This window comes from Meriones unguiculatus, chromosome 6 (genome assembly GCF_030254825.1).
Source record: "Meriones unguiculatus strain TT.TT164.6M chromosome 6, Bangor_MerUng_6.1, whole genome shotgun sequence".
In the NCBI taxonomy this organism is placed as follows: Eukaryota; Metazoa; Chordata; class Mammalia; order Rodentia; family Muridae; genus Meriones; species Meriones unguiculatus.
Window position 1 is genome coordinate 68,620,893 of NC_083354.1, and position 19,644 is coordinate 68,640,536.

The 19,644-nt window shown below is 44.1% G+C and overlaps 1 protein-coding gene across 1 annotated transcript in view; it reads right to left on the reverse strand.

The window, feature by feature from the left end:
• Iqgap2 (IQ motif containing GTPase activating protein 2) overlaps nt 1–19,644 on the reverse strand; it is a 257,708-nt gene that overhangs the window by 99,816 nt on the left and 138,248 nt on the right. Inside the window, exons 5-9 of the mRNA XM_060385592.1 lie at nt 16,902–16,978; nt 4,042–4,109; nt 3,131–3,244; nt 1,528–1,706; nt 723–810 (exon numbers count right to left, since the gene is read on the reverse strand). Coding sequence (XP_060241575.1) covers nt 723–810; nt 1,528–1,706; nt 3,131–3,244; nt 4,042–4,109; nt 16,902–16,978 — 526 coding nt within the window. The remainder of the gene's footprint in view (nt 1–722; nt 811–1,527; nt 1,707–3,130; nt 3,245–4,041; nt 4,110–16,901; nt 16,979–19,644) is intronic.

The window sequence follows — 19,644 nt, forward strand, 5'->3', positions numbered from 1 at the left end:
GCACAGAACAGAAAGGAAACTAAAACACAGTCACGCACCTGTATAGGGTGTGGAGAGGAACTGAACCGTGACGCCACACAGGCTCTGGAGCATAGACCCAAACTTGCTATCATGTGACTTCATTCTGCCTGCCAATAGTCTCATTCCATTGCAGTAAATCTACATAAGCTAAAAAAACATGGTGGCTCACAACCATCAATACTAGCATCTGATGCCCTCTTCTAGCACACAGGTGTGTACATGCAGATAGAGCACTCATACATTAAATAAATATATCTTAAAAAAAAAAACTACAAATAGAAGCCCCTGAATGAATAAAAAGCAGAAGTTCCAGTAATACCAAAGCTTTTAAATTTTCAGTGGAATGCCACCACACAATCAAGAACAAGGAATCCTCTTCATCAAATTGTAATCTTTTGCTAAATAACAGTGACAGTCCTGCAAGGGCCAGATCCAGAAAGACACACACCGCAGCAGGGGTGTGAGGCAGGGGAGCAGGAGAGACGCAGTCTCCGGATACTTTGACGTGCTGTGTGTGACCAGCAACAGTAGCAGTGAAGACAACTCATAGGGAAAATGCTGGATACTGCAGCACAGTAACAAGCAGCGCTGACCGATTTCTCATCATGGCAAGGCAGTTTTGCCTGTTGTGAGCAGATTCTGACAAAGAAGGCTTGCACCTTGTAGAAGCGTCCATTACCAACGCGTGCGCCATCACTTACTATTGACGGCATTGATGCTGCTCTGGATTTCTGCCTGTGTCAGCAGCTCCTCATACACGTCTCGCTCTTCCTCTGAAATACAGCTGTTCTGCAGAAACAAAATCTTCACTGATCCCCAAGCTTCAATTCAACATTTTCAAAGCAAAAACCCTAATGGTAAAGGGACTTTCTCCTTTTCACTTGGGATCAACATGAGCATCTATGGGTACCTGCTCAGAGCAGGTCTCTATGGGCAGACACAACCAGCAAGAATTAGGAAGATCAGCAGCAGGCCTGATGCCCTGTGATGTTGGATGGAAGTTCCAGTGTGGACAAAGTTGTTGATCAAGACTATCCAAGAAACAGGTAGGTTTAGAGTTAGGCCCAGCAGTCGGCTTTCTCATTAGGAGAAGGGGGTGACTTTCAAATAAATGGACTTGGTGTTGGGAAAATGAGGAGAGGCATGGAGAAGCTTCCTCTCTAAACATTTCCTCCTTGAATTATTAATGTCTGCTCACAGATATAAAATTTTCATAATTGGCATGGAGCCTGAAGATGACATCAAACAAGGATTATCTGAAGCTGCCGCCTCTACACTTCTTAGGCTAAACAGTAAATTTATAACATGAGGTTTATCCTCTACTGTTCTTCATAAAATAATACATAATTACGTAATTCCGGGTCTTCTAACCCTTTGATCCCACCCAAACCAAGAAAGACCATAGCTGCTGATTTATAAATCATGACGGTCAACAGGAACACTTTCACATTAATAGCTCATACCCGTATCCATTAGGACACAGATTACCTAGACTTTAATAAGTACCTTCAGTTTCGCATTTTCTTCTTTTTTCTTTTTGGCTTCCCACAGTTCTTTCTGGTACTCCTGGGAGAGGCTGTCTTCCACAGAAGTTAAAACCGCATTTGGGTTTCTTAGTGTTATAATGGTCTGCTCAGCTACTCCGTTTTCAATGGCCTCATTAATGGCTATGACCGCAGCATGTACTGAAAAGTAAAGAGATCATTTTTTTTAATCAGCAAAAGATGTTGACAACATTGATGCCCATGAACTCAAGCAGTTTTACTGTCATACTTAGCTTCCAGCGAGTAAAGGAGACCTCAGGTGTAAGGAGAGAGCTCAGTTGGGAAAATGCTTGTTCTGATTCCCAGCATGTGAGAAGCCAGGCATGGCAGCATGTGCTCGCAATCCCAGCAGTGGGGAGGTAGACCCAGATGGATCCCCGCGGTCAGCTGGCCCAGCTAGCCTCCCCTAAGTACTCGCCTTAAGGTCCCAGTGAAAGACCGGGTCTTTAACAACAAGATGGAGCATTTCCGAGAGGCAGCTGGCTTATCTGTGCAATGCACTCTGTGTGTGCACCCCTGCTTACACACAGCTTACACACAGCTTACACACAGCTTACACACAACTTACACACAACTTACACACAGCTTACACACAACTTACACACAGCTTACACACAGCTTACACACAGACGGAGACCTCGGACAAACCACTTGACAATCTCTGCAAGCCTGTCTGTCCCTGGCCTTGAGCCCTGCATCTGCGAGGTAATCCCTGGCTATTTATTCACCGAGCCATGTACCATACCATCCACTAAAGCACAGGGTCGGCCTCTGCCTCCCGCTTGGGGCAACACAGCCTGAAACAGGGGCTTCTGAGAGAGAGCTGTAACTCAGCTCGCAGTACTGAGTCACAGCAGTACAGACCCCGACTCTGCAAGCAGAGGAATGTTTTGCAGACCAAACATATTTCTGAATTCTCTACATTCACATCACACAAATGCAAGCTTAAAACCCAAAGTTGATTACTTGGCAATGTTCAAACACTCTTGAATAAATATAATACTAAAACCAAAAATGTCAGGGTTCATGGCGAGCATTTCTGAAACCTGCCAGACTCTCTGCAAGAAACATGGCAGTCACCAGCCTCATAAGGGGGCACAGGACAAGGAGGGCAAGGATTCTATGCCCAGGACGGTGGTGTTAGACAGGAAGCCCTGCATGGGCAGACTCAGCCTGCCCTGCTCCCAAAGGTTAACCCTCAGCTGAGGCTAGAGCTGTGAGCCCACCCACAGATCTAAGAAGACTGCCTATTAAGAGATGTGGGCGTTTGGAACTTGGAGATGATAAGAAGAGAAAGGGCCAAGTGACCCGGTTTCTAGGCGGATTTTGTTATAAAGACAATTAAAATAACAAAGTTATTTATATTCATTTCATTTGGTTGCAGTTGGTCACTGTCAATCATCATCTTCATCATCATCATCAACAACAACAAAAGCCCCAACAGAAGCAAAACCTCTAGGGTTCTTAAAATATCTTCTAAGTATCCTAGTTTATGCCACTAAAATCAGCAAAGGCATATGGGTAAGTTGCAGGCCAATGCCAAGCCTGGACATGCGGTGACATACGTGCAGCTTCATCCACAGACAGTTCGTTAGCCAGAATGCCGCCTATTTTGCTGAAAGCCGGCATCTGTATCCCGTACTTCTCCAGTTCCTTCCTCATATTACTGATTTCCTCCTCTGCAAAGACAACAGAAAACAAAAATCAAAGGACGGCCCGGAGGTAAAGGCAGGAAGGAGACCCCCCCCCCCCTTCAGGAAGGGATCCAGGTAGGCCCAAGCAAGAAAGGCCAGTTCCATGATTAGTGTTCATTGGCAGTTTGTTCGACTCTGGAATCAGGTGGGGGATGGGCACCTGCCTGTGGGAAATGCTATTGATTACATTAGTCGAGGTGGAAAAATCCCCCTCACAGTGCATGGCACCATTCTGACAGGGATCCTAAATCAAACAAATGATCTCCTTTCTGAATAGCCATAATATGACAGGTCTCCCCTCTCCTGATGCCCTGATAGCACCACTGTGACAGAACGAACCTGGTACTGTGAGCTAAATAAACGCTTTCCCTTGAGTTACTCTTGCCAGGGTGCTTTGTCACAGCCTCAGGAAGGAACCCAGAAGGGGAGGTTTTCCCTTGTTGGCATAAAGCAGTGGTTCTCAACCTGTGGGTAGTGATGCCATTAGGGACTGAACAACCCTTTCACAGGATCACAAATCAGATATCCCGCCTATCAGATACTTACTTTAAGATTGGTAACAGTAGCAAAATCACAGTTATAAAGTAGCAATGAAAATATTATGGTTGGGGTCACCACAACTTGAGGAGCTGTGTTAAAGGGCTCAGCATTAGGAAGGTTGAGAACTGCTGGTATAGAGGAAGGAGGGAACCAGGAACATCAAAGGGAAGAAGAAGGCACCTGTGGTTTTTGTTTTTTTATCAATAGATTGCAGAGGAGATGAAGAGGACAAAAAGAAGTACCTGTGAAATCCACTTTCCCCAGCAAATCCTGGATCTGGGGTGCAATCCCCAGTTTAAACAGATACAAACTGAAAGACAAAACGAAAAGCCATCAGAACCTTTATTATCCTGAGTCTACTAAAGTCTACATACAACTAAAGAATGCTTTCATTTGTGATAGACCTAGGAGAGCTCTCATAGCCTAAAGTGCCTCCCTCACAAGGCTCCACAGTCCCTGGTGGGCAGGACCAGAGCTAACACCAGCCAGTGCCCAAAGGCTGCAGTTCTGCAGCACAGGGGTCTTTCCCTGGGGTCAACAGCCTTCCATCACCCATGTGTAAGGAGAATCAAAAACAGCTCGTAGACTGGAGAGACAGTGGATAAGAGCGCTGGCTGTTCTAGAGTTCCCAGGTTCAGTTCCCAACACCAACTTGGCAGCTCACAACCACCTGTAACACTAGTCCCCAGGGATAGGAGGACTTTCTGTCCTCCAGAAGGACTGCATGCATACAGTCCATGGATATATGGAGACAGAACCCTCACACACAGAAAATTAAAACAACATAAGAAAAGACAGCTAATACGAAACAGCAGGCAATAGACACAATTCCTATAGATATTCCTTACTTGAATCTCATTTGACTGAAAGAACAGTTTAACTTGGAATTTTCAATATTATCTAAATATTTGTTTTATATTTCTGAACCAATAGACCAATAAAATTATCACGGATGGTATGATATTAAGAAGCCAGTTATGGTGCACACATATTACCAAGTAGAAGACACAGACTACACTGTAAATGTTTAGAAGTAAATCCCTTAGGCAATTGAGGATGCCACCCACTAACCTACCTATAACCTGACAGACGGTCTCAAAGCTGGCGTCTACATTCTATCAAAGAGATTGATTATGTTATTCCTCTACTCAAGTCTAGTCAAAGCCAGATTCTGTTGGACATTTCTATGGACCTCTCCAACTCCAAGGTTAATTCACAGAATTATCTAAAAGAAAGCCTGGGTTCACTTTCTTACTCATTTGGTAGGTTAAAAATTCATGAAACTTTAATTAGAAGTAAAAAATTACAAAATAATACACATGGGGAAATGACCTGAGAGTTGTTTTGATAACTTGAACATTTTTATATCAATACTCCCAATGTTGGATGTTAGATAGATCTCAGCAGTTTATAAAATCCATTAAATCTCAAATAAAGAAATTAAAGATGAAGTTTTCTCAAAAGTAACAAAATAAGTTCTTACATATATGATTAGTCAATAGAAGCAGCTTCCACTGAAATTGATTTCTTTCATTGTAATTTCCATACAGCAATTATCTATATTAGTGTATGCCAGCAGCTAAAAGTGAAAGACTGAGGGTTGAAGTCATACAAAGAAAATCACCACCCACCTAGGTGTGTACAGTCAGGTACAAAACCAGCTGAGCAAGGACTGAGAACAAGGGGTATACACTGAGACAACAGAGTGGGAGCTCACCATGACAAGAGGAAAGAGAGAGAGGAAGGAGAGGAGAAGAGAGAGAAGGAGGGAGGGAAGGAGGGGAGGAGGAGAAGGAAGGAAGAAAGAAAGGAAGGAAGGAAAGAGCTAAGGGAATTATCACTCAGAGTTAAAACTTAAATATGTTCATAAAATTATTTTTGATGTTGTTTTTGTACTTACTACAAACTTACATTTTTCTAGAATATGAATATACTTTAACTTAAGCAATGCTAAGCATTTAGATGGTCACTAATTATGTGTGTGTGTGTGTATGAGGCTTCATGTCTACATATGTGTAGAGCCACATCTCTGGCTATGTGGCTCTACACATATGTAGACATGAAGCCTCATGTGTATTAAATAAAACTTCCTAAACAAAATTCCAAGATAGCAAAGATAAATATGGAACACAATCATTCAATATATTTTGCCAAACTATGGTCATAAAAAGACACCCATGGCTGGGCGGAGTGGCGCATGTCAGTAATCCTGCAGCACCACAGATGCATGAGTGAGGCTAGTGTGGGCTGCATGACAGAGACCCTGTCTCGATAAATAAAAGACAGGGGGCTGGAGAGATGGCTCAGTGGTTAAGAGCACTGGCTGCTCTTCCAAAAAACCCAGATTCAATTCCCAGCACCCACATGGCAGCTCACAACGGTCTATAATTCCAGTTCCAGGGGATCTGACACCCTCACACAGACATACATGGAGGCAGAACAACTATGTAAATAAAATTAAATAATAATAAAAAACTTTAAAAAATAAATGAATAAAATAAAATAAAAGAGTGTATTCATTTTGTCCTCTGTGATTAAAGGTCTTTAAAAATCACTGTCTGGCTGGGAATGCAGCTTAGCTGTGGGGTACTTGTCTAGTACGTACAAAACCCTAAGTTTATCCCCAGCCCTGAAACAAACAAAATCCCTTTTCATTTTTGCAAGGGAATTTGAACTTGATTTTCTAGCTGGGTTCCCTGGGAGCCAATTCAAACCTACTATCCATCTTGTTACAGAGCATCACAGCTTCAGACACTGGTTCTCAGTCTGTGGGTCATGACCCTCAGGGGTTGAACACGCCTTTCTCAGTGGTCATACATCAGATAGTTTGCATATCTGCTTTACATTACAATTCACAGCAGCAGCAAAATCACAGGTATGAAGTAGCAACAAAAACAGTTTTACGGTTGGGGTCAACACATGAGGAACTGTGTTAAAGGGCCGCAGAGAGCCACTGGCTTAGAAGGAAAATAACTTGTGAGGTTGTAACTTGTCTTGAAAGAATCAGTGAACATCCAACAGGCACCAGATATCTGCATATCCCTGAGTTCAGTGACCTTTATGACTGTGTGTCCCTTGCCAAAAACTGGGAAGCAAGGCGTGGGGCTGTGTAACAGGTGCCGGCTGGCTCTTGGTGGGCATGAGGCTTCCAAGCCAGGGTCTCTCAGCCTCACCAGCGAAGCTCAATTTCAGCACCCTTGGTCACCTGGTGAACCAAACAGCAGCTCCTCACAGCTGTGGGAGCGCTGTGTGCAGTGCTGTAGGCGCTTCCGGGGAGGAGCCGGAGCCTCAGGCCATCCGACCAGCACCTCAGGCTCCCAGCTTTCTCATCCTCCCCAGGAACCACAATTGATATGGAGCATAGCAACCGCACGATGCTGACCACTCAGCTGGACCTCAAATGGGCACAGTCCACTCTGCCAGCAGTCTACGCAAACTCTTTTCCTTATCCCCCTATCATTTCAGAATATTATCAATGAAGATTTTCCAGGAGCTGCAGATACAGCTCTGTGTGGTTAAGGCCGCACTGTGAGGGGAGGAGGAGGTGTGGTGGTTTGAATAGGAATGGCCCCCATTTTGAATGCGTGGCTCAGGTGTGGGAATGCTTGGCTCATGGGCAGTGGCACTATTAGGAGGTGTGGCCTTGGTGGAGAACATGTGGCTTTGTTGGAGGAAGTGCGTCACCACAGGGGCGGGCTCTGAGGTTTCAACATGCTCAAACTAAGCCCAGTGTGACAGTCTCCTTCTGCTGACTGTGAATCAAGATGGAGAACTCAGCTCCTCCAGCACCATGTCTGCCTGCCATGTTCCCATCACGCTGATAACGGACTAACCCTCTCCACTGTAAGCCAGGCCCAGTGAAATGCTTTCCTTTACAGGAGCTGCCATGGTCATGGTGTCTCTAAGAGAGGGGGAGGAGGGGAAGAAGGAGCAAGGGAGGGGAAGGAAAGAAGAGAGGGAGGAGGAGAGGAGGAGGAGAGGGAGGAGGAGAGGGAAGAGGAGAGGGAGGAGGGAACAGTTAGAAAGCATTCCCAATGAGATAGCAATACCATTGGTCAGTGGTGAGAATAAATAGGCTTTTATACATTTTTATACTGCTTATCTGGAGTTTTTCTAGGAAATACTTAATGAATGTTTTCATTTTTAGGATTCTGGGGAGAGAATTATTGACCTTTCTCTCATTTCCTCTCTTTTCCTCCAGAGTCATACCAAAGGACTAACAACAAGTGGTAACCTGTATTACCTGGTAATTTTACTTTGGTACCAAGTTTTGGTATTCATCTTACCAGGAGAGAACATTCAACTCTGAACTTTTTTTTTTTTTTTTCTGTAAAGAGTCATGCATTCGTAATTCTGAGTCAGGAAGACAGGACACAACCCATATCTGAAGGTCAACATGTTTAGAGATTATCAAAGATAAAAACCTATGTACAGTCACCAAAGACCGTGCTAATGAAGGTCATGCCAGACAAGGTCATTAGGAGACCACAGGGACATTTAGAAAGCCAGACTATTCTCTTAGGTCATTGTTACGTGGAAGATATACTGCAGTTGTGGAAGGAAAGTGACGGGCTGAGATATCCTGAGGAGAATGCTTGCCTAGCACACACCAGGCCCTGGTTCCTGGGGTTAACGTATAAGACACGGACCAAACTGAAACACCTGTAGACTGTCGAGTAATAAGACATTTTATGTCTACCCCAAGTACACAGTGTGCTGTCTGTTTAAGGCATGCCATCACGTCACCACTGTTGGTTTAATTTAATTTTGAAGCTTCATCTTCATAACCAACCCGAGTTAACTAGTAACCTTTACCCTTAATGTAGGTCTACCTCTCGTTCCCTACTTATGTAACACCAAGATGGTCTAGAATTCTGTGCCTTGATTTTTGTATTTTGCCTTAATAATTTAAATAACAAATTTTACTACTTTTCTACGCCATTTTTTTTTCCCTTAATTTTCTCCTTGATTCTGCTATGGTAGGCGCCCAAGAAAGAATTTTTGGAATTGCATTAATTCAGTGAGTCTGCAGTGGCTCACGTACTCATCTGTCTTACTAGTGCTGGTTCTCTCTCAAATCTAATGTTTTCTTACAGGGTTGTTTTCCTTAAATATCCAGTGTGTCTTGATGTGGGGCTTCTGTGAGTACTTGGGTCTTGTGGTTTATCCACTGGGGACTGTGGCATCAGGTGCTCTAGTCGCCCAGGTTGGTCTTCAGTTCACAGTCCCTCAGACTCCGGCTCCCAAGTGCTTGGATTACATGTGTGTGCCACCGTGCTTGGCTTCCCGACCCTCTCCTCGCCTTTAGCTGCCTTGGGTACGGATACACTCTCTTGCTGTCAGCACTAGCATTTGCCCCTTTGAGAACAGCCCCTGCAAGTTGACCACTCTGTGCTCTGAACCTGCATCTGTCCACGTGCCTGGAGCCTCACCTGTGATGGAGCCACATGCCCTGCCGTTGTTGGTTGCGGCTTGTACCCATCCTGTTTCTCAATGCTATCACAGCTCTTTGCTTTTGTGGGGGAGTTGTTTACATTTCTGGCCATTGGGTGATCTCTCTGATTGATTTTACTTCAAAAGTATTTTGTTTTTTTATTATTGTTATGTGCAGGTTGTGTGCAGGTAACCCCAGCCACTGTGAATTCATAGGCATGAAAGCCATGTCCCCCGGAAAACTGAATTTACAGCCCCCTCTCCATTTGCTGGCTCTCACATTCCATCTCTTTCTCTAAATGTTCCCTGAGAATTGGTGGAGGTGGTGTTGATAGAAGGGATCTTTTTTTTTCTGTTTTTTTTTTTTTTTTTTATGACGTAGCTACTAATAGGCTTGTGACGTTTCATTGAATAGTTCCATGTACACATGTACAGCACTAACTGGACTTAGTAGGTAAAATATATGTATATGATATATATTATACACAACATACTAATATATGTACAATTATATATTATACATAATATGCTACTACTACTCCACACACATATATATCAGCCCTCTCTAACATGTCTCCCTCCCAACACAAAACAATGACAAAAAGACACAAAGTTGTGATGGGGACATGTTAGGGAGAATACGGTGGCAGCTGGAGGAGAATATGGGAGTAGATGTCATATTTAATAGAATACAAGTACAAACTTCTCAAAAGCAAAGACAAAAGTTTAAATTACTATTGCATTAATTTTATGTCGGTTGGGAAAAACACTTAAAGAACTTTGCTAAATGATCTGGATGCAGCTATTTTTATATTATCTCTTGTTCATTTGTTCCTTTAGCTGCTGCTAATAGAATTGTCCTCTGTATATTATGCTTTCCTTAAAATAAAGCTGACTTGGCTGTCATGTGGTTTTTATCGGGTGCAGTGGTACACCAACAGGCAAGGACGACAGGGCCTCCGGAGTAGAATCCAGCGTAGGCCCCATAACCAGTCTTTGCTCACGAACAAATGAAAAAGACAGCTTTGTTGACAATATGAAATGAAAGGTTTGTGCTAAAGGAATGCCCTCATTTTTCACATCTGTGATAAAGAAAGTGGGTGCTGTCAATCCTGATAAACTACGCCTCACCACAAGGTGGTGCTGGGAAATTAGCTTGCTGAAGCGGAGAGTCTGCTTCTAGACTAAACTTGAGATTCTCTTAGAGTGGTATGATGGAGTAGGCACTTGCATATGGCCCCTCACATATCGTGTCCAGAGAATTAAATGGGTTGTATGGAGCCTCACCTGTCAGCATTTATCCTCACCAACATTGAAATTTCATGTGAGTTTTATAAAGATCACTTCTTCCAGGGTGGGAGCTTTCTACCCCAATCTGAGTGACAGATGCTTCCAGCAGATGAGTACAAAGGGCAAACGCCTATCTGGAAGCTGTTTTCCCCCATCATTCTCGTGTTGAAAAGAACCACCTGCTGAAAAGTGCTATTTCCCACACGTTTACAGTCCAGTGAGGCCATCTCCTACCTGACATTTGTTGGCAGTTGTGACTTAACATTAAAGCCCAAATCCATCGAACACTGAACATTCTAGCTGGCTTTCGGCACTGAACTTACGGTGCGCCTTTTACTGACTACATCTCACAAAGCAAGCCACGGGCACTGCAGAGGAAGCTGCGGCATCAACGGAACCAGTACCACCCACCATGTAAGGAAGCTGGATCTGGTAGAGCTGGGAGCCTCTTATCCCATGGAGAAGCAGACCCCACCTGTACTGCTAATGCAGGCTTACCCAGAGGGGTTAACTCAGGGCTGACTCTCACCAGCCCATAAGGTACTAGCTGTATAAATAATATCAGCTGAAGTTTGGGAAGTGAAAACGGAAGTTACAAAACACAATTAGTTTTTTAAATTATTATTACTTTTAATAGACACATTAAAGAGTCTGGTGATGAAATGCCAGCTTAAAAGGCATGACGGACCTGGGTCCATGCCAGAGTTTCTGCGTCATATCGCAAACAGCTCATTTAGGGCTGGACCATGTGCCATGGACATTTGTAAAGCAAAGCCTCATGGCAAACTAGAGAGACTCAAAACCAGCAAGGGTTGGGTTTGTGGCCCGAGCAAGGCATGGAAATGAGCGTTCAGTGTAGTGAATGACCAGGGCTTAAATAACTTACCAGGGTTCCTCCAGTTCTCAAGTTCCAGGATTCTTTTCTTTAAATATTTCAAATATAACAGTTCAGAGGTCTGTGCGGAAGTAAGTACAAGTCTAACACCACTTTTTAAAATTTTGTTCCAAAGCAGAGGAATCCATAGGCATCTTCCATATGCAAATAAGCTCAGGTAAACTTCCTGAAAAGTTATAAAGTGGACTCTAAAGGACTTTACACTGCAACCAATGAAAAACTGTAGAATGTGTGGAACCCCGGCAGTTTTCAGGAGATGGTTCATAGGCTCAGAGGGCTTAGCTTTCTGTGAGACCATCACGGCCACACACAGTTCAGGCAGGAGGCAGGGCAGAGGTGTGTCGTTCAGGCCAAGTGTAGACTTTTGAATAAGGACGTGTTTGAAAGCTACAGAAAGGAGCAAATGCCTTTCTCCCCTTAATCTCCAAAGGTCCCTTGCAAGACCCGAGGATTAGAGTCAGGCTTTCAGGCCAATGATCTGTCTCCAGAAAGCTTACTTGTAAATTCAAATGTGTACTGCAAGAATTACAGTCAATCTGGTATTTTAGAGGAAAATCAGGAAATCAGGTTTTTTGGGGGAGAAAGAGGTCTCTGAGAAAAGGGAAGGCTAAATCAATGAAGGTTCTATATTAACGCCTGGGCAACATGGCTAACACCTTCACTGGTGGGTCAGGCAGCCATGAAGCTGTGGCAGAGCCGGAGAAAGGAGCTCTTTGCAGAGCAGTTAGAAAATTTAGAACAACCCGTCAGCCAGACGTGCATGCGCCACCACCGTCCTCACAGTGCCAGCCCTGCTGCCGCCACATTAAAAACCAGAGGGCCCAGCACGACTGCAGACTCCTCAGCAGCTGTGGCCTGCTCACCACAGCTTTCCAGCCTGCAGCAGAGTTTCAGCGGTCCAAAGAACACGGTAAGAAAAGCAGCATCCAGCACCCTCATACCGCTAAACCAGAGTCAGCAGTAAGGTGCCTCTGAAGGGAGGTCTCCAACAGCGGTTGATTCCGCATCTTAAAGCACTGATAACGAGAACAGGACAGGAACATCTGATTGTGCCCACAATCCAAGGATTTTTCAAAGAATGTCAAGGGCAGTGCTGCAAGGACAGAGGGGCTGCCAGGCAGAGCTCTGCCTAGCCAGGCTCAAGCAACCTGTTCCTGGTATTAGGCAGGCAGGGTAGTCCACGAATGTAATCCCAGTACTCAGGAGGTAGAAGGATTGTGAGTTCAAGTCCTGCCTGAGTGAGACAGCGAGACCATGCTGTGAACCAACAGGAAAATATTCATCTAGCTTCAGTCTTAGAAAGCCAGGAGCTCAAAGCGATCAACAGAGTATATAACCCAGTGTACAAAAGGGAAGTTGTTAGAGATGAATAGTCCGCGCACACTCCTTTGTTTTGCTTTTCCAAAGGGGAGTTATTAAAACATCAGTGCTTTGTTTTTTATCTGTTTATGGGGTATAGGTAAGTACTTGTTTTTATACTACATATACTACAGGAAATAATAAAGGCCAGGAACTCTGAATTAGCCAAGAAATCTCCCCAAAGCAAAGGAAGTGTCCCAAGGTAAGGAAGGACTGCAGAGATCAGGTTGTGACAGAAATAGCCAGAAGGAAAAGAAATCCAAAACAGTGACTACTGTACAGTCAAGTAGAGAGGACCCAGGAACCTGATCTGAGGAGATAAATCAGCAACAGCATGAGGAACATTCAGTTGTCCCTCCCGTGTTTCCTAGGAGCTGGAAACCTCTAGAAAGCCCAACTACAATTTTAGGAAGAGAATGGAGAAGGCAAACATATGCTGCTAATCATGCTAACAGGGCAGGCGAATACATCACCTGACAGGACCGTGTGTACAACACTGGCCAAGTGAGTCAACTGGGGGGCGTGGGGGACAGCAAAGAAAAATCTACCTGAGAGCCACGGACCTAGAAATGAAAGTGGTGCTGACTTAGAAAACAAGTAAAGCTTAACTTGATGTCATTAGCCAGGTCCTGACTTATCTTGAGACAAGAGTCCAAAGGAAGGCCATGTTCAGCAAGGTGCAGGTCAAAAACTAGACTTTGATTTCTGCTGATGTTAAAATCCTGTTGCCCCAGGTTAGGTGTAAGGACAGGATAGCAGAGCTACCGCAGGTCCCGTTCCTGTGAACAAGGAAGGCCAAATGGAACTGGCTCTTTCCCAGCTGGTGTCAGTGTGAGCATCAGACCCAGGCTCAAGGGGATATGAAGGAAATCGCATTGTTTTAACAATCACATTATGGTTTAAATCATTTCAACGTATTCAATTTTATAACCATTTAAACATTTAACAGTTTCTGGATGTCACTTGCTATGTCTTTATAAATAGAGCACCATCCAACACACAATGTTTTTCTCTGTACATCAAATGGCCTCCAGACATTAAAAATAAAACAAAACAGTGTGTGTATTAAGTAACTCAGCTAGGCTTCCTGAATGGGTTTCTTTTTCTTGCACAGGCTTTAGAACATTCCAAAAGAAGCCATGAAAGGGAAACATGCCCCATACAAATTTTAAGTCCAAAGTCTCCAAAATAGTAACAGCGGTTTTTGTGTGATTTTGTGACAGTGACTTCGTTTTTTTCTTTAACATTCTTTCTACATTTTCCAGTTTCCTTTTCCCCACCATGAGAATATACTACTTTCTTTCTTTTTTTTTTTTAAATAGAAAAAAAAGGATAAACATTTCCTTGGAAAAAGAGGAGGCCACCCACCAAGAAGGCCTCTCTCAGTTAGCCAAGCTAAGCTGGTCATGAGTGATGGACAGTGAGGCTGGGCTCAGGTACAAGACAGAAAGGTAAGGGGCAGGCAGGGGAAGAAAGCAAGAGTAGAAACCCAGGCAGGGTTGGTGGGTTGTTAAGCCCACATCAGACTCCAGATAAGTTTGGTCAGGGTCAAAGCTGACTTTGTAGGTCAATCAGCCTCCAGGCTAGTCCAGGAGGACTGCAGGGTGTGATAAGCAAAACGACCTGGGTGACCTTCCCTCCTGGCTCCTCCGACCTGCCTAATTCTCTAACAGATAAGGACAACTCCCTACTCCAGCCTGCTGAGGTTGTCAGAGCCAGGATATCATTGCTTCTAACTATGCAAGGAGAGCAAACAGCACTCACTAAAGGGGTGCCAAACTGCTCCCCAGCCTCCTTCCAGTGTGCCTTGCCCAGTAACACAGAGCATCAGCCTCCTGGGGAGTGACTGATAACCTTTAAAACCACAGCAAGAGAGAGCTGTACAGGAAAGCCTCAGACACCCTCGGGACTTCTTGGCTCCTCCCAGAGAGGCAGCCAGGTAACTTGTGAGGACAGAGAACAGTGAAGGAGTCATTCTTGGGAGAATGTGGCCAGATGTGTGATATGCATGACCCAGTACATATCCTTTCCAGGAAGCCAAAAAGGCACAAAGGCATACGTGAGGAGGAGCCAATAAAGGCCCAGAACATGGCATCAGCGTCTACACACACATGGCCACCATAAGGGAGAATGAGCCACTCTGTCTCAGAGCTGATCAAGCCATTATTGAAGCCATGGTAAATGTACCTACGCCATTGTCTGCCATTCCTTAGGAGCAAAGATTTCACCTGAGAAGAATTCAGCATGCTATTCCCTTTTAAGCTGGAGAACACAGTGTCTAGGCGTCCACTTCAGAGTCATTTTAAGCTCACACACATTGCCCTGGCAGCATGCTATGGCCCCAGAGGCCCTCTATGTGATACCTGAACATAATGATGGCTGGCTTAGCAGGTCACAAAAGCAGTACTAACTCACTGTGTTAAGGGATTTCCCCCAGCTTCGACAGGAACTCCCTAAGGAACACCGACCAGCACATTTGAAAGCAGACCTCCAAAGAAACACACATGGAGTTTTAAGAAAACCTATTGGGCTGGATGGTGGTGGTGCACGCCTTTAACCCCAGCACATTGGAGGGCAGAGGCAGGTGCATCTCTCAGTTCAAAGCCAGCCTGGTCTATAGAGCGAATTCCAGGTCAGTAGGACCACATGGTGGGACCTTATCTCAAAAAACAAATCCCCCTCCCCTGCCACCTCCCCAAAAGTCCTATAGGTATACTGACCCATACACAGAGACAGGCGCAAAACCAGGAGCTCCTCCCCCACCTCCAGAAATTATACCTTATTTTATTTATTCACTTTTAGAAATTCTAAGTTACTACAAGAAAAAAAATAGGCCTAGCCTGATGGCATTTCTATAGTCCCAATTGTTGAGGAGTTTGAGGACAGCCTGAGCTGCACAGTATGACCCTGTCTCAAAAAAAAAAAAAAAGTAGAGAGAGAAAAAGAGGGTGGCAGGGGCCTATCATACACATGCCTCACCAAGCCTCACCAAGCCTTGGTCCTTATGTGGTGGGAGACAGCCAACCCCTGCCCGTTGTTCTGGGCCTTTCACGTGTGTGCAGTGGCATACATGTACCTTAAAAGTGTGTGTGTATGTGTGTGTGTGTGTGCATGTACATACATATACCAGAATAAATAAATACATGATAAATGTAAAGGAAAGAGCAAGAGGCCCACCATTTGGCCTGTATCTCCACCAGCCGTCATATTCCAAAGCTTGCTTAAAAAAAAAAAGCTGGCTGGACTGTGGGTTGGGGGTTGAATCCTATGACATAATCAAAGTTTGCTCTAGGAGACTAGCTTCACAGAAATGAATTATTATGAAGACTTTTTCCTTTGCAGAAGAAAAAAAGCCAGGAAGAAGTTAACATAAACCCCAAGACAGAGGGTTCTGCCAGGAAAATGACTTCCAGCGGTAGAAACAAGGCAGATGTCGTGAAAGGATTTTAAACTTCATTACACATGAAATCTCGCGAGCTTCACCTGCGTGCACAAGACAGCAGCCACAGCTGGGGTTCCACAATGTTTGCCATCTGAAATTCCCAGTTTTCCCAGGCCCATTAAAAAACATGTGTGAATTATCAGTTTCAAGATTTTCAAAAATTATTAAAAAAATCGCTTTAAAACAGTATGTCTTGATCAAACTTAAAACAACTTCTGTGTTTCTTCTTTATTCTTAGAGTATAAATTCTATTGAATAGAAAGCTGAAAGAAACACGTTTGTTTTCACAGCTTCTTATTGGTGGTACAAGCAGAGTAACTGGCCATTTAATGAGTCATTAGAGCGCTTACAGTGACTATGGAGTCTCTCGCTGGTTTACTGACATCTGGAGCATCCCAACTCAGTGCACAGCAGCACATCACTGTGTAATTCTAATTTTAATTTTCTCCTTATTATACTTAAGTCTTTTACTCATTTTTTTTCCTGGCATTTATATTTTGAAAATATTAAAAACTTCAAAAGTGTTTTCAAGTCCAGGGGTGGCTTTATACAGAGATTATTTTAAATTCTGTACCAACAAATTCAAAACTGAACCTACTTTTAAAAAGTTCTTGAGATTATTGAAGTCACTTAAGGTCTTTTAAATGGAAACTGAAGTTTAAATCTGTTTGCATTTTCCCCACCTTAGTGCGTGAATGCAATATATCATCCTTGGTATGTTTTTCCGGTCGTAGACATCTGTTGTTTCTGGATAAAATATCTGGAAGACAAAAGAGACAATGTACTCACTATGTTTTACTTTTCTCCACAACTAGGTCTGGATTGCCCTTGCTAATCTATAAAAGGATCTCTTGGTAGCGGCTTCGGCTTCACACAACCCTACAGGGCAATCCTAGTTTATAAGCCCTTGTCTGGCGGGTGGCACGCCCTCTAGTGGTCAACCCCACAGCGGCAGGGCTTACAGCCAGCCTCTTCCAGAAGGCTGGGGAGTACTCTCGCGCCTGTGAGCCCCAGCAGGTATATGAGCCTGAGAAAGAGACCTTCTAATGGCCCCTTTATTACATTGTTAACAACCTGAACACATATGTGCATTAATTATATAATTAATTAATTATATAATTAATGCACATATATGCATTTTTTTCTGCTTAAAAGTACATAAAGTCTGAAGGAAAAATACCTATACCCCATCTTTCTGACCGTTACTATTAGCATCCTGGAATATGCTTGCTGCTTTCATATATATATACATATATTCTCTAATTAAAAAAAAACAAACTAAAAACCTTTATGCACGTGTGAAAACCAGTGTGTGCACAGAATAAACCTAAAAGGTCTTACTAGAAGGTGAATATTTTCCACCCCTTCTATTATTTTATACACACATAATTTCTGATCAGTACTAATCGTATTTCTGAACCACAGTTTCGCCATTCCCCACGGCTGGGCATTTATTTGGTCTCCGTCCTCTCCCTGCCACTGCAGGGAACAACGTGCATGCGCATTTTCAGGACATCTGGACCTCCCGCTGGATGGCCACCTTGACATGCAGCTATCAGGCTTGAACAGCGAGGCTTTCACATGCACATCCGCCCTGGTCTCTCCTAAGCTTCAAGCTAAATGTCTGATAAGAACCAGATTTCAGAGCGGGGTGTCAAACTTTCTGAGTATGAAAAAAAAAAATAACTGGGCTTGAGGTCTCTAATATTAAGATAAGCCCATCATCATCACCTGCTTTCGGTAAATATTTTATACAACTTGATGTTAAAACTAAGATTAAATCATGTACCATATGGTAGTACTTTTGACGCTCAAGTGCAATTTTTCCACTGAGAGTCGGAAAAAATGGAGACCAGAGTTTTCCTCAGCTAACAATGCACCGTATAGTGGCTGCATGCTCAAAGAGACATCTGTAGCCTGGGGAGTCTCAACACCCTCTCCAGCTGTCAAGGTGTCAGCGAGACAAGGGCTCCAGACTGAGAAGACTGGGTTTGGGTTTAATGTTCTAACAACTATGGCGGCGCTTCACACCTCTCTGTGCTGTCAGCGTTCCCCGGCCCCTTTCTCCACACGAGAACCGTGTGCATTTATACTTCTCCTGGGAAGCCAGTATGGAAATGCCTTCCTGCACCAAAGAGGTGGAATCCACTTATAGTTCATCAGACTGTTGTGTGCAACTCTGCATCTCCAGCGCTCCATGCGAAGCTGAGCTTGGAAGGGGTACTGAATATTGATGAATGAAGAAATTGAGGCGGTTCTCTACAACCTCAGCTCAGGGCCTTGTAATAGCATCTGTCAGAGACTTGATGGTGAAAGTCAACGTTAAACAGTTTGGAAAGGTTCAATCAAGTCTTTCACACATCCCAAAAATTGTCCTAATCAGATGTTTCTTCACCAAGAAAATTTCTATTTGAAATTCCCTCTTTATTAATCTTTTAACCACCCAAGCCCTCCCTCAGTACTTGATAAGTCAAAATTAATTAATTGTATGTGGCAACTAGTATGCAGAAGGGAGGACACTTAATGTTTGAGGGTCTAGTTTGGTTGAAAATGGCAGAATGAATGGAACATTGATAATTTTGAGGACAGAGAGGCTCAGATAAAATAGGCCTGAGTACAAAGATGTTGAGCGCATGCCACCATGCAGGTGCAGGAAACTGGATCAATGTCCTCTCCAAGAGCAGCCAGTGTCAGCTGCTACACCATGTTTCCAGGCCCTGCTGTGGTGCTGGTTCTAACAGCTGAGCCCGAAACCTTACACGTTAGAGAGCGCTTTACCTCTGAGCTACAGTCCCAGCCTACATGCTTATATTTCTAACAGCAAACCTGGCTTAGTAATAGAATAACAACATGGGTATTTTTAAGTCAGCTTGTTCCTTTGTCCCTTGTCCTCAGTATGACGTCGTATGAATCATTTCCTTAAGCTTGCCATATATACTATGCAATGCGAAGGGCCGAGGCCTCGACACAATGAAAAGGTGATCAATCTCGGGGACAGCAAACCTAAGCGAGAAAAGCCAACCCCCAAAGGTCGCTCACCACAGGATTCCAATACTATTCCAATCCCAGAGAGCACTTAGTGAGTGCCAGGGACAACCTGGGGGGCGGATGTAAGACGAAAGCCCACTTCCCTGTGGTGACTGTCTGGTAGCCGTAGGGGGCACACAAACCCATTCACAACTGTACAGAACAACTCACTCACACGCTTGCAAACAAACACATGTGAGAAAAAGAGAAACTGAGTAAAGCCAGGGTTCTAGTTTCTGTTCAGACCCCAGTGGCAGCCGGGGGAGGGGCGGGGAGGTGGGTCCCTTGTTCTTCTCACTATTCAGAAGCTGAGGCAGAAGTCCACAAGTTTGAGGCCAACCTGGGATAAAGAGTGAATTCCAGGGTGGCCTTAGTTACAGAGAGACTCTCAAAGAAAGA